This window comes from Sceloporus occidentalis, unplaced genomic scaffold (assembly GCF_023333645.1).
Source record: "Sceloporus occidentalis isolate IW3139 unplaced genomic scaffold, rSceOcc1.0.p SCAF_7, whole genome shotgun sequence".
In the NCBI taxonomy this organism is placed as follows: Eukaryota; Metazoa; Chordata; class Lepidosauria; order Squamata; family Phrynosomatidae; genus Sceloporus; species Sceloporus occidentalis.
In genome coordinates this window covers 91,393,798-91,408,727 of record NW_028316987.1, presented here as the reverse complement: position 1 = coordinate 91,408,727, position 14,930 = coordinate 91,393,798, and the positions used below count along the sequence as shown (strand labels likewise).

Genomic DNA, 14,930 nt, shown 5'->3' with positions numbered 1-14,930 from the left:
AATGTTTTCTGCACAGAAAATTTGCTTTTTGCACAGGGTTTTGGTACCCTGACTTACCTGGATATATCATTTTGTGCCCAAGCAGTGGGTGAGGTGGGCACAGCAAGTCATGATTTATTGCTCCTGGACTACAATTGTAGAGACTAGTGTTCAAATCCTGGTTTGGCCATGTAAACCTACTGGGTGACCTTGAGCAAGTCACACTCTCTCAGCCTCAGAGGATGGCAATGGCAAACCCTGTCTGAAGAAACTTGCCAAGAAAACCCCATGGTAGGATCACCATAAGTCAGGAATGACTTGGAGGCACACCACAACAACAGATGCTTCTTTTAGCCACTGGGTGGCATTGTGTGCATTCAGTTTATAGTGAGAAGGGATGTGCGTGCGTGTGCCTTCAAAGTGCTTGGCAACCTCAAGAATTTAATAGGGTTTTCTTAAGCAAGGAATCCTCAGAGGTGGTCTTGCCAGTTTCTTCCTTTGAAATGGTATTTGTTGGTGGTCTGCTTTCCAGATATTAACCAACACTGATCTTACTTAATTACAGGATCAGATAAGATCTGGTGCCTTTAGGGTGAGAGGTACTAATCAGTAAATACAAAGCATTCTTGCAGCACCTTTGAGACCAACTATGAGAAAGTCATTTGAAGCATAAGTTTTTGTAGACTCATTTTATGAGTCTACAAAAGCTTGTGCTACAAACCTTTTGTCTCAGTGGTGCTACAAGATTCCTTTGCTGCTGATACAGACAAACATGGCCATAGCTTTGAATACTAGTCAGCAATTGTGTATGCAAGGTTTTATTTTATTTTGCGGCATAGCCATCCTTGAGAGTAATTCCTTGATCACCAAAGTACCCGATAAATGTATGAACCTTTATATGGCACTTGAAAAATTGAATGAAGCCTCTCCTGTCCCTCTCTTTATAGCACTACCTGTCTGATGAAGATTTTTATGACATCTTTGGGAAAACCAAGGATGAGTTCTACCAAATGCCCAAGTGGAAGCAGCAAAATGAGAAGAAACAATATGGACTTTTCTGAGCAAAAGAAGGCACATCCCACCCAACACAACATTTTCCTGGCTGCTTGGAACTCATTGCGGGGGCAACTTGGTACATGTCGAAGGAAGACATGTTTGGAGGAAATGCACTTGCATCCACATTGTGACATTTTAAGAAACTAACACATATACACTATCTCCTGGAATCAGTACTGACAAAGAAAGGCTTGGTTTGGTAAATTATCTTTCCCTCTTGGTGACCCTGAATATGGTAATTCTGTTTTTGCTGCGATCCTATCAATCACTTGCATGAGGAAAATTGTGTGAACATTTTCCCTTACGTGAGTGTGTTTAGAAATTCAGCCGTCCCATGTGAGGATACAAAATGGGACAGAGGGTTTTGGGTAAGGGGCAGTAGCAAATAATGGGTGCATCCGCACCACACATCTATAGCACTTTGATTCCACTTTAACTGCCAAGTCTCCATCCTATGGCATCCTGGGGATCAGAATCTAGTGAGGTACTTAGCATTCTCCACGGTGCTCCCTTGAATTAATAGAGCATTACAGTTCTTTGGTGTCTCAGAAAACTACAAAGCTCAGGATTCCAAACAGTACCTGCCTGGACTATTCAAGTGGTGTGAGTAATGTGGATGCACCCAATGTTTATTATTTTCCTTATTTCAAGCAGAAATATCTTATAAGTGCTGGGAAACCAAGCATATACAAGATATGTGGAAATTACAAAACAACATGAACAGGAAATGTATAGAAGTCCGTGTCTAGTTCTAGACTGTCTGACATTACGGGAGGGAAATAGTAAAACTCATTCAGCCTTTACTCAGTCCCTCAGGCCAGAGATCTACAGAGAGGAGAGGATCCTGAGGGGGATAGCACCCAGTTGTGTGTGTTTAGTTGGGAATTCAGCACAAGGAGAACTATGTCTTTTTCACTGTATGCCACTTTCCTCCACTTTGTCATTCTGCCAGCTTAGTCATGCAAATGTACCCCAAGGCAAAGATAGTATGGAAGGTAAATGGAGAAGGGGAAAAATCAAACATTAAAAAATATCATTTTTTATCCATTTTCATTCATTTTAATCACAACAATTCAAAAATATATTAATGCCATATTGTCATCATCCTTCTTAACTCTGTAGTGTTATTTGGATATTTTTTAAAAAACAAAGGCACACATGGGTTTTCCACAGGATTTATTGTCATTTGTTTGTTTTAGTTCACCATCCTATGATTGCATCTAGAATAGAGTTATTAATGGTTATAAGGGCCTGATTCTCAAACAGGGGTGTTTCCAAATGGAGCACTTTTAATGCTGCCAGTGAAAAGGCATTGTGTGTTTAACCCCTCTTCTCATTCTTCATGGATTTATGGGGTGGGATGGGGGGAGTTCAAAGAAATTTTGGGAAAATATGGGAGGGTTAAAAGCAGAAGACTATGGCCTGAATCTTGATGGTCACTTACGCACACATATATTCTCCTACAGGTGAAGTTGGACACTTTGCAAAAGTAAAGCAGTAGTATTTCACATGGATGTGCAATTGTGTTATGCACTGCACATAGCAGCTGGCATCCTGTTAGTGACATGTTGTTGTTGTTGTTGTGTGCCTTGAAATAATTTCCAACTTATGGCAATCCTAAGATGATCATGGGGTTTTCTTGGCAAGATTTGTTCAGAGGTTTGCCACTGCCTTCCCCTAAAGCTGAGAGCATGTGACTTGCCCAAGATCAACAAGCAAATTTCATGGCTTAAGTGGAATCAAACCCCTGGTCTCCAGAGTCATAGTCCAACACTAAAACCATTACACTATACTGGCTCTAAATGACTAGTTGCTATTGAGCAATGTATAACCGGATATGCATTGTGCAAACAGAATGTAAAACTGAAATGCACAACAGCAGATTCCATGGCCAGTAATAATTCACCCTGCTTGCATAGCAAGACTTATGCATGTTAGTGACATACACAGGCATGTCATGCTAAGCAGGCAGGGTGAGTTATTGACCATGGAGTCTGCACATTTCACATTCTTGTTGCACATGGCTCAATAGTATGTACTGCCCAATGTTACCCTTCTGCACAGGGGTTGTGTAGTGTCAACACAGCATATCTCCACATGCAGACACATATGCTATGCTGCAGGGATGTTGGAGTGCTGCCGATTGTTGTGCACGCAGATGCATATTTTGTAGATGAAATGAAAGTGAGGCAGGAACTTTGTAATTTGGGGGACCCATTTTGTGACACAGTAGCAACTACTTGATCACAAGGAGAGAGGTTTATTACCTTGACCTCTTTGCAAATAAGCAGCGCTGCCTGCCTACACAACTTTGCTGACTCTCTTGAAGCATCCTTGGAGCTTGGGAAAGTTCACATTTTTTGGAATACAGTTCCCAGAATCCCCTCCATGCATAATGGAGAATTCTGGCAGATTTAGTTTTAAAAATCTACCTCAAACTCTAATTCTCTCAAACTCTCAAAACCACCTGCTTCAAAATGAAACTGCAAAACTACAAATGAATTCAATTACCCCTGCTGTTCATACAGCTACGTCTTGAAGCAAGCCAAGGATCCTCGCTGTTTTCAAATTCAATTACTTTGGTATAATTTTGGGATTAATTATATAAATGTAGTCAAAATGGAAGCAAGTGTCAAGCTTGTTGCCATGAGCTAAGACTGTGAAAAAGCCCTTATCCCCCAAGGGATGGATGAAATGGCTTGCATTGATGGGCAAATAAAACTTTTGTCTCCCTTCAAGAGTGAAGGCCATTCCAGATGTTGAATGTACATCAAATATAGAAAGAGTATTTGGTACAAAAATATCTGCAGAACAGTGTTTTCACAACTTGATACAGAAAACTAGATAACTAGTGGCAAAAATCCACTTGTTTTAAGGTTCACAGATTGAGAGAGCTGAGCATATGCTTAAATTTCTGCCATTACAATCTATGGAACAATTTAGAAGTGTTTAGCTTTGGCTAGCTTGTGTGCATGGATTTTGTATCTCATATATAACATGAAAAAAGCAGCATGGTATAAGATCTTAAACTGTGCAATAGGTCTCTCTTTCAAAGCTTCTGGATGTTTGATTCTCCATATTCACCAGAAGCTTCTAATCCTCATTGTTTCAAGGAAAATCTTGGCTACACATAATTGCTTAATGCTCCAAGACACTAGTAATCAGGAACTAATGGAAGTGGAGCAGGAATCCGGTTGTTTCTAATACCAGTCTTGTGATCTGTGATTAATTTCTTCCAAGCATTGGAATTTGCTACCGTTAAGATGAATTTCCATTGACATCAACTGTGTTTGGATAAAAACTTTTATCAAAGAAGCATATCATAGAATCATAGAATCAGAGTTGGAAGAGACCGCACGGGCCATCCAGTCCAACCCCCTGCCATGCAGGAAATCCAAATCAAAGCATCCGCGACAGATGGCCATCTAGCTTCTGCTTAAAGACCTCCAAGGAGGGAGACTCCACTACACTCCGAGGAAGGAGCATGTTCCACTGTCGAACAGCCCTTACTGTCAGGAAGTTCTTCCTAATGTTGAGGTGGAATCTCTTTTCCTGGAGCTTGCATCCGTTGTTCCGGGTCCTGTTATGATTCCTTTGCCTACCCCCTGCTCCCTCAAATACAGAAATGAGTCAAAGGTGCTGAGAGAACAAACAATAACTATAAAATGATCTTGGCACTTGATTATTTCCCCATTAAAAATAATTTTAGAAATCAGTATAAAAGATCAAACAGTTACAATTAATTTACCAAAAAAACCCCACATGTGTGATGGATCCAGATTTAGTTTTTGTAATTAGGGCTAACTTAAAACCCATTGGTTTCAGTGGGTTTACTGAGCTCTAAATATAACTGTGACCAGATCCAGCCCATTGTGATTATATGTTTGACCCAGTTTCTAACCATGAAACTGCAGGCAGACAAACACATACAGAGGACACAGTCTTAGGAGTTTTAAAAACAAAGACACACGTTTCGCTGTTAAAAAATGAAAGTTTGAACTCACTGCTGTTCCACACTGGAACAGCAAAAAATGTAGTATTGGCTTCAGAGAGCAGCATCCTGGGAATCTCAAGTTTTGGGTTTCTAGAAGAAAGTTACTAGTCCTTTTGGTTCCTAATCCAAGCTTGATAGTGTGAAAGTAATGCATGTGAAATCTCAAAAGTCCTGAAAGTTGCTGAGGAATTCCTCTGGTTGTATGGAAGGAGCTGGGAAGTGTCTTATGCAGATAGTTGGCCTTGAGCGGAAGAAGTAAATCTGAAGTCATCTACAGGTACTTTCCATGATTTAAACAGTTTGCAGGATCCAACTTTTCATGGTGTCAAATTGTGATGATTCTTGTGCTTCAATGTACACTATCCTCCTTAAAAGGATGAGCATGGATGGAAACTTCATTCAGAGACTCCCTTGGCTTTCAAGACTGCAGAAGAAAATGTCTGCACCATTCTAAGCCTGCCTTGAGGACCAGCAACTTTTTTAAAAACCAGACGTTGAAATAAGAAAGTATTATTCGTTTGATAAAGGGCACAAAATGGATGCTGCGGTATAAGTCCTGATAATGGCTCCAGAAGCACTAATGAAATGCAAGCCAGGATGTGAAACTCACTAGGATAAAGTAACACCTTTATAAATCTGTCTCTTAATATCTTAACTGGAATGTTTCTCAGTATGCTACATGCCCTTTCTTTCCCCTTAGTAACAGCAGCTAGGATTCAGGAAAAGCCAGGCTTATGAATGTCAAAGCTTAAAGTTGTCAGTTTAAATAAATTTTGTCCAAAATATTTCCAAATTAAGTACAAGAAGGCAGTCTTCACCATAACATTCATGGCAGTGAGGTCTGCACTCTGGAGATCTATTAATGCTTCCACGGAGGCCAAAAACCATCACAGCTCTTCCATCCCAGCTCAAGAGCCAAGTCCATTTTGGAATGTGAAGACAAATCACCTGAACAGCCAACGAAGATTGGGATGTGTTATTTAATCACCGTCCAGAATATTGATATGCACAAAGAGTGTAGCAGATGGGTACTGGTCTCCATTCTTTGTCAAGAGATGAATATGACGATAGCCTAGAGATTGCAGAGAAAGAGAGAAAGTGAGCGAAAGGTATTACATTTAAGTTGTTATGTGGCATCTGTTTGGTACCTTTCAACAGTGGCTGCACGAAACCATACAACAACAAACATCAGCTCTGGGTAAAGTGGTACATGCAAGAGAGTCACTACTGAGGTGCGGCGAAATGGACCACACCAGGTGACACCCGAAGGGAGTGTGACACCATTGCTCCCCAAACATCTGCCTTTTGACAGAAACCGGCAGGGCATTTGCCTGCATCCCTTTAAAATGTTGGTGATGCTGTGAGTGGGATGAGGCTCACTGGGAGGAGAAAGTAGAGGCCTCAGGTTTTTAATTATACACACACACACACACACACACACACACACACACACATTCTTTTAAAATTGTCTTTGGAAACATCACCTCTCTTACTTAATTTTCACTTTAATCACATGAAACTAAGTACATTTAACCTGTATGTATGATCGTGTAATTTAAAGATTTAATTTTAATTTTGCTAGTTGTTTATGTCACAACTATTGCCATTGTTGTTGTATGCCTTCAAGTCATTTCTGACTTATGGCAAACCTAAAGTAAACGTAACATGGGGTTTCTCTTGGGTAGTTACTTCAGAGCAGGTTTGCCATTGTCATCCTCTGAGGCTGAGAGAGTGTGACTGGCCCAAGGTCACTCAACATGTTTCCATGGGCAAGCCAGGATTTGAATCCTGGTCTCCAGAGTCCTAGTCCAATTCTCAAACCACTACACCACGCTGGTTATCATTCAGTGGTATAATGGAATTACGATTTAAGAGTAACATTATTACAAAATCATTCCTAAGGAGGGGGTGGCACTATGAGTCATTGCATTGGGTGACGCCAACCCCAATGACACCACTCTGTACAGGGTCCCCATGCACCAGGCCTGCAAAGACAAAAGATGAGCAGTGCATGAACACAAATTGGATGGCTCAGCTAGATGTACAGTAACACATTACACATGTTAACCCTGAGTGAGAGTGAATGAATGTGGGTATCTGTGTGTATCTCTATAAGTAAACTGACCCAACAGTTATACTTTGGAAAAGAAATGGGCTTCAATAAACCAAATTTTAGGAAACACTGCCCTACTTAAACAGTAGAGGGCAAGGTGCTCCTAGGAGATTCCTTCATTAAGGGCTTCTGCCTCTGGTTTATTATTATTGTTATTGTTATTATTATTATTAACATCTCATTTGAAAATACCAAATTTAGCCACTGAAAAGGGGCCACTAAGGCCACTCATGGGCTCTGTTCTGGGTCCCCTTCTGTTTTCTCTCTACACACTGTCCTTAGGAAAACTCATCAGCTCTTTTGGTTTTTCCTACCATCTGTATGCTGATGACACCCAGTTGTATCTTTCCGCCCCTGACCTTTCTCCAAGCCTTGAACAGCAAGTTTCGTCTTGTCTCACAGCTGTCTCGCAGTGGATGTGCCATCGGCGTTTGAAGCTCAACATGTCCAAGACGGAGCTTCTTGTCTTTCCTCCTAAGTCCACCCTTCAACACTCCTTTTCTGTCTCTGTGAACAACATTTCTATTCAACCAGTCCAGCAAGCCCGCAGTCTTGGTTTTATCTTTGACTCTTCTCTGTCGTGTATCCCTCAGATCCAGACCACAGCCAAGGCTTGTAGATTCTTTTTGTAAAATATTGCCAAAATCCGACCATATCTCTCTGCCTCTACTGCCAAGATCCTGGTCCATGCCCTAGTGGTCTCACGACTTGATTACTGTAACGTCCTCCTGGCTGGGCTTCCTCTTTCTCACCTCCGTCCTTTAATCTCTGTCCAGCATTCAGCTGCACGCATTATCACTTCCACCCACCGCTCTGACCACATCTCTCCTGTGTTGGTATCCCTTCACTGGCTCCCTCTCCCTTTCCGTATTCAGTACAAGCTCCTGCTGTCGACATTTAAAGCCCTCCATGGACTGGCCCCTCCTTACTTATCAGACCTTATTTCCCCTCACCTTCCCACTCGGGCCCTCCGTTCTGGTAGTCAAGGTCTGCTGTCCCAGCCCAGGATTTCCTCTGCCCCATCTCGCATTCGCCCCTTTTCACTCACTGCCCCTCACTCCTGGAACCTTCTTCCCCTGCGAGCAAGAGTCATCATCCCCTTCCCTACCACTACTTCCTTCTCCTTTTGTGTCGTGTCTTTTTAGACTGTAAGCCTGAGGACAGGGAACCGTCTAATTAAAAAGATTGTATGTACAGCGCTGTGTAAATTTACAGCGCTTTATAAATAAAGGTTAATAATAATAAATAATAATAATAGCAAAAAAATGCATTAAACAGGATTGCAATAAATGAATGCTGATTTTCACAAAGTTGTGTTGTGTGAGCTGACATCGCACAATCTCCCTGCTGCCTTTTTCAGATAAAGAGTTGCTTTCTGGTTAAAAAGCAAAGAGACTCACCTCGCTTCAGACTCGTGAAGGGAGCCGTGAACTGTCCAATAAAATCATTTTTTGTGGAGGCGTCAAAATCTTCCACCATGAAGCGGACCAGAGCCAGCTTAGGAACATGTATTTTGAACTCAAATGTTTCATTCCACGTTGGTTTAAAACCTAGGGGAAAGGGAGAGTAAAAACTGAGCGTGAAGAAAAACAACACAACAAACATACAATTAGTCAAAGGCTGAATTCGCACTGCAGAAATAATGCAGTTTGACACCTCTTTAACCGCCAATGCTATGGAAATCTGGGGGTTGTACTTTTGGGAGATATCTAGCCTTCTCTGTCAGAGAGCTCTGGTGCCATACCAAACTACAAATCCCAAGATTCCATAGCATGAAGCCATCACAATTAAAATAATGTCAAACTGCATTATTTCTGCAATGTAGATTCAGCCAAAGACCTATTCAAATTGCTGAGCCCTACAGCAAAATAGGTTTAGTGCTTTGCATACCTTCTTTAAAGTTTAGACTAAAACTTGGAGCAAATTTACGGCTTTACTGACATGAGTAACAGTTGCAGGTGGGTACTTTCATGTCAGTAAACACAGAGAAGCATCTGGTTATGTTCTTGGTTGTTGTTGTTGTTGTGTGCCTTCAAGTCATTTCTGACTTATGGCGACCCCAAGGTGATCCTATCATGGGGTTTTCTTGTCAAGATTTGTTCAGAGGAGGTTTGCCATTGAGAGAGTGTGACTTGCCCAAGGCCACTCAGTGGGTTTTATGGCTGGGTAAGAGACTGAACCCTGACCTCCAGAGTTCAACACTCAAACTACTATGCCACACTGATTCTCTGTGTTCCTGTAACCAGATCCAAAATGATTATATCCACAGTAGAGATCAGCAGATGATGTTATCATTTCGCATCTGGCTCTGGGGACACAGCCAGATGATTCTCCAATCCTTTGCCACTCTTTCCAGCTGCAGAACAGCTGGGTGAGGATTGAAGCAATGGTATGTCCAGGGATTAATGAATGGACAGTTGTAGTATAGTTCCACATGTGGAACTATGCTACCTTGGGCCACTCAGGGTTGTGGCCTTAATGTGTCAAGGGAACCCCATGTAGGTTCTGCTGATTTAAATTCTGCTGTCTGAATTTAAAACAGCATTAAAGATCAGTCTCTTCCAGCAGATTTTTAAATTATAAATTTTAAATTATGAATTTTAAACTATGGATTGATTGTTTTAATGTGTATTAGTCTTATATGTTCTTTTAAACAGATGTACTTTAACTGGTTTGTGTGTTTTGGCTGATGTGTTTTTAAATTATATGTGTTGTATTTTAATCTGTTGCTGTTCCCCACCTTGATCCATGAGGAGAAGCAGGGAAGAAATAATCCTCATCCTCATCCTCATCCACTAGGGTTTAGTTTCCCTCATGATATCATAATCCATGGATGCTCAACTCTCATTAAATACAATGGAGTAGGAAAATGGTGTCTCTTGCATAAAATGGCAAAATCAAGATCTGCTTTTTGGATTTTTGGGGGAGGGGGGGAGGAATATCTTCAAGCCATGGATGGTGGAATCCACGGATGCAGGATCTGTAGATTTGGAGAGCCAACTGTAATATCATTATTATTAAATGCTTTTTCCTAATCATCTTATGAGAAGACCGTACTGTGTGCATGCCTGCAAATTTGAATTTAGTTTTGACATGAACTCTAAGCTAAAGGCCCCTTTCTTAAGTGAGCCAAATATATGCCAAGAGTTTTGTCAGCTATTGGTAGCTTTGGATACAAGAGTTCTTTTCCCCTTCAACAAGCAATGAAAGACCTTTTTGTGAGATATCTGGCTAAAGGCATCTGCTTCAGATTTCTTCGTTCTCTGGGACTAAAGCAAACACAGCAGCTATTCATGTTTTTCATTACCATGAAAGGATAGAAGAAAGGGCTCCACCATTTTAGGAAACCAGAGATTTTTAATTTTTTTTAAATCATTCAGGGCAGCAAATGAGGTTCAAATTCTTGGTCCATTCTCATCACCACAGAAACCTTAGGTCCCAGGTGCCAAAAAAAAAGACCCCATCTTTCTTATGGGAGACCAAGGAGGGTATGCCCTAGAGCAGTAATTCCCAAAAGATGAATCCAGACCCACCAGTAAGTCTTGTCAGCTCTGCACTTGGTTCTCTCAAGACCTTTTTCTAATGATGAAATCAGTATTATTGTTTTTTTGTTTGTTTATTTATTGGCTTTATATCTGACCAAAATGGGATTCATGATACACTGGGTCCTTGTTAGTCTGTGGGATTTGGTTCCAGGATCACCTGTGGGATACCAAAATCTGTGGAGGCTCAAGTCCCATTAAATACAGTGGTATAGTAAAATGGTGTCCCTTATATAAAATGACAAAAATCATGGTTTTCTTTTTGGAATTTATATACCTTTAAAATATTTTCCAGCAATGCATGGTTTAATGGGTCACATTTGGCCCACAGGTTGCATTTTCCTCACCCTTTCTCTAATATTTGCCCTGATCAACAGAAGGTCTCTCCTCTTACCGTTATTATCGATGACTTTGGTTTGCTTCTTGTCGTTGTCCATCTGGAGACCGTGAATCTCCACAATCACCCTCGGGTCCACAATGGAGTTTTTGCTTTTGTTAACCTTGGGCAGCTGCTGGCCTGAGATGATCTGTAAGGAAAGAAAGAAACCAAGGGAAACAACCATAAAGGCTTGGATTACCATCATGACTTCAGAGGATTCACACAGGAACATTGGGGTTCCATAGCAAATGTTATTGGTCTATATTTTTTTTTCATTAATGGAACACCAACAGTTTTGTTCCTCAATCTGTGACCATGGATATTTCACAATTTAGATCAGGGAGAGCAAGACATCAGCCCTTAGGCTGTATTTGGCCTGTGGCAGGTTGCCCATCCAACTGCAAGCTTCTTCTGCTGTTATCTCTGATAAATGATTAGAGATAATGGGCCCAAAAGCATGGGCAGAATAGAATGGGCCAACACCATCATATTTAACCCACAGATCCAACCTGTTCCTGCCTTCAGCACTTAACTGGTCCGGCAGGGCGACTGGGAGTTTTCAGATGCCAGCCCACTGCCATGCTATGAAGCCACCGCCACTGACTTGCCCATCACTGCTGCTGCATTCTTCTTGCAAGTTCTTGTCCTAGTCCACAAGAGCAGAAATGGGGAGCCTGGCCATGTGGATGAAGCCAAAAATGGGGCTCCTGGCATCACCCACATAGCCAGGTGCCGCCGTCTAACATCACAGGCCACAACAGGAGGCTGTAAGGAGAATGGCGGCAGCAGTGGTAGGTAAGAGGTGCATGATCATCTGAACTACCAGCCATCACAGTGGGGTTTCTGGGAAACTCTTTTAAGAAATGGTCAGTTTATTAAAATGGGGCTAAGGTTCAGTTGGGCCGGAATTGAGTTGGATCCACCAAAATGACATCCTGTCTACCTATTCCCTGCCTGAGACTGTTGGCCTGTGCTATCTGAACAGGATAAGGCCAGGCTGGCGGTGGGTGGGCATTTTGGCCCACGCATATAGTCCCAGTAAGAAAAGATATTTTAACCCCTGAGGAACTATTCTATAAACTGAGCTCTGGTTTGCAACTGAGGAAACTGTTGCATAAAATTAAGCTCTGATTTGCAGTCATTTATCTGATCAAGTATGCTTATGTACATGTACACTGAATTAGAACTTAGGAAAGTCAGTTTTGGAACTACAATACCCAGAATCCCACTGACCATACTGGCTGGGAGATTCTGAGTGCTATATCTCCCCCAAAGTGACTTTTCTAAACTGTGTACTAAACTCAACAACAAGGTTCTGGAAATACAATGGTCATTTCCCATAATCCGCTTTGAGCAAGGTTCCCCTCTTGGCAGCTTTCTGTTTCAACACTTACCTTAACTTGGAGTTTCTTCTGGGTCTGCCATGACCCTTCTGTGATGAATTTGGGGTTGAATTCAGATTGCTCATCCCGAAGAAATTCTGGCTTTAGAACATACCCACATAATCCATTGTCCTGGAATCGGCCCTGGTGGACATCCATTTCTAGTCCTTTGGACTGAAAATTCAAGGCAACTAATGTGGGAGAGAAAATACAATTAAATGGTGTGGGTCTTGCTTTGATTTTTGATAATCATGTTTATTGTTTTCAATTAAAACATCAACACTTACAACAATACCAAATATCCCATCATAAAACATCCTAAACTTACACACAATACTGATTGTAAAATAATCAGCAATAACCATTTCTTCCCCCGATCACTCATCTAATTTTCCCTATTACATGACTTGTTTTAAGCCAATGAAATAAACGTAAAATTAACCAGTTTTAACGACACTCGGTAAGGACTGGTTTATAAACCAAGTTCCTGCTCTGGGAATATTATTCATAGTTTTCATTCCAGTATTATTCATAGTTTTATTCATAGTTTTCATTCCAGTAAGCAGTTTCCATGAGAAATGGGCAATGGATCCATTCTGGGTTATAGTCCAGATTTTAAAGGAGCTGCTCAAGGCACTGATCTCAATTCACAGAATAGGTTCAGCACCTTGGACACCACCAAAGTTTACAGGAGTAAAATTTGGAGAGTATTGGACTATAACTCTGGAAACCAGGGTTCAAATCCACGCTTGGTGTGGAAACATACTGGGTGACCTGGGTATGTTACACTCTCTCACCCTCAGAGGGATGCAAAAGCAAGCCTCTCTGTACAAATCTTGCCAAGAAAACCCCATGATAGATTCGCTTTCAGCCCACTGTAAATCCAAAACAGCTTGAAGGTACACAACAACAACAACATTTACTTTCACTGACATGGAAGCCTCCACCTGCCCTTGTATCAGTTTTACCATGACAATCAAATAGAAGCTGCAAACCAGTAGTCCTCTTTCAGAGTAAAGTCTGTCTGAGATCTTGCTCTCAGCTGGAATGCTAAACAAATCTCTTTCCCTCTCCCACTCCCTTCCTCTTTCTCTCTCAGTCTCGATGCAATATAAAAGACCTGATTTGGAACAGAACCACGATAGAGGCAAAAAGGAGCAATCGGTTTTGGTGGTGGGACACAACATTGGATTCAAGCACAAAATAATGCTATTAAAGACATGAATCCTTTGGCTCTCGGTGCAGAATTTTAATGAGAAGTTTGCAAAAAGGGCTTTGTTCTTCTAATCACTCCTGCAGCTTCCATCCCACCTACAGTAATTCTCAAGAAATTCATGAACAAACCTCATGGGGCTAGATTCAGATTAAGCCATACTCGAGGGAGACCCATTGAAATCAATGAGATTCAATTTAGTCATGACCAGCTTAAGATAATAATTTTTATTATCTACTTTCAGCAGAACTATATCTCAACCCACCCCCAATAATTTAAACAACCTGGTTGGTTCACAGCTCACTCCACTGTATTTACCTATCTGGCAGCCCACACTCCACATGTCAACAGGGTTATAGTTAGAAGAATCTGTCCTCCATCCTGCTGGGTAGATCCTGCTTAGATGCCTGACGTTGTGACGGATGAAGCTGGTTCCTGGAATAAGCACAAAGAAAGAGGGCAGTCTTTTTCCCTCATACACAGTATTGGAGTTTCACACCACCTGAGCACACTCAGTCACATCCAGTGATGTAGACTTGAGTCAATTGACTTAGACTTAAGTTGGACTCAAGTTGCTTCAATGACTTGACTTGGACTTTACTTGGTAAAAATGACACACTAACTTGACTTGGCTTGACACTTGTATATTTTTAGTGGCTGACTGGTACCATTACCTTTGAGCATCAGGGAGGACCTGTCCCCAAACTGCAGGGTGCATTTCTTGAAAGGGAACAGCAAATGTGTTAGGCAATGGGCTTGAGGTGGAAGGATCCTTCTATAGCTTTTGAAAAGCTATAGAAGGATCCTCCGATATGCAATGAGGACAGGCTACCAAGCAGGCCTCAACTCCCACCTCAAACCCATTGCCTAACACATTTGCTGTTCCCTTTGAGAAATGCCTCCCATCAACTTTTTTTCTGTTAAAAGTTGGCTCCCAAACTTAAGACTCGACTTGACTGACTTGATAGTAGCTTGTAAAGACTAGTAACTCAACTTGAGACTTGCAGGTAAAGACTTGAGACTTGACTTGAAACACAGACCAAAGGCCTTGACTACATCACCATGATATCTGACTTTGGCCTTGACATCCTACTGGTTAGTCCTCCTAACTAGTATAGACAATTGAATCAATTCTTGGATATAGTCAACACAGAGATAAATTTCCCCAATGCTCTCATTTCCCCAATTCTGAAAAACCTTCTCTTGATCCCTCTTCTTTGTCTAGCTATCGTCCGATTTCTCTTCTTCCCTTTCTTTCTAAAGTTTTGGAAC

General features: G+C 41.4%; 2 protein-coding genes across 3 annotated transcripts in view; one reads left to right on the top strand and one right to left on the bottom strand.

Annotated features, from left to right (window-relative positions):
- Positions 1 to 2,210, top strand: part of LOC149310096 (villin-1-like) — a 46,235-nt gene extending 44,025 nt beyond the window's left edge. Inside the window, exon 20 of the mRNA XM_089533689.1 lies at positions 927 to 2,210. Within this exon, the coding sequence (XP_089389815.1) occupies positions 927 to 1,040 (114 nt within the window). The 3' untranslated portion in view covers positions 1,041 to 2,210. The remainder of the gene's footprint in view (positions 1 to 926) is intronic.
- PLCD1 (phospholipase C delta 1) overlaps positions 2,085 to 14,930 on the bottom strand; it is a 60,379-nt gene continuing 47,533 nt past the window's right edge. For both annotated transcript variants that reach the window (XM_089533691.1, XM_089533690.1), the window contains exons 11-15: positions 13,977 to 14,093; positions 12,458 to 12,636; positions 11,079 to 11,211; positions 8,543 to 8,692; positions 2,085 to 6,101 (exon numbers count right to left, since the gene is read on the bottom strand). In XM_089533691.1, coding sequence (XP_089389817.1) covers positions 6,010 to 6,101; positions 8,543 to 8,692; positions 11,079 to 11,211; positions 12,458 to 12,636; positions 13,977 to 14,093 — 671 coding nt within the window. In that variant the 3' untranslated portion in view covers positions 2,085 to 6,009. The remainder of the gene's footprint in view (positions 6,102 to 8,542; positions 8,693 to 11,078; positions 11,212 to 12,457; positions 12,637 to 13,976; positions 14,094 to 14,930) is intronic.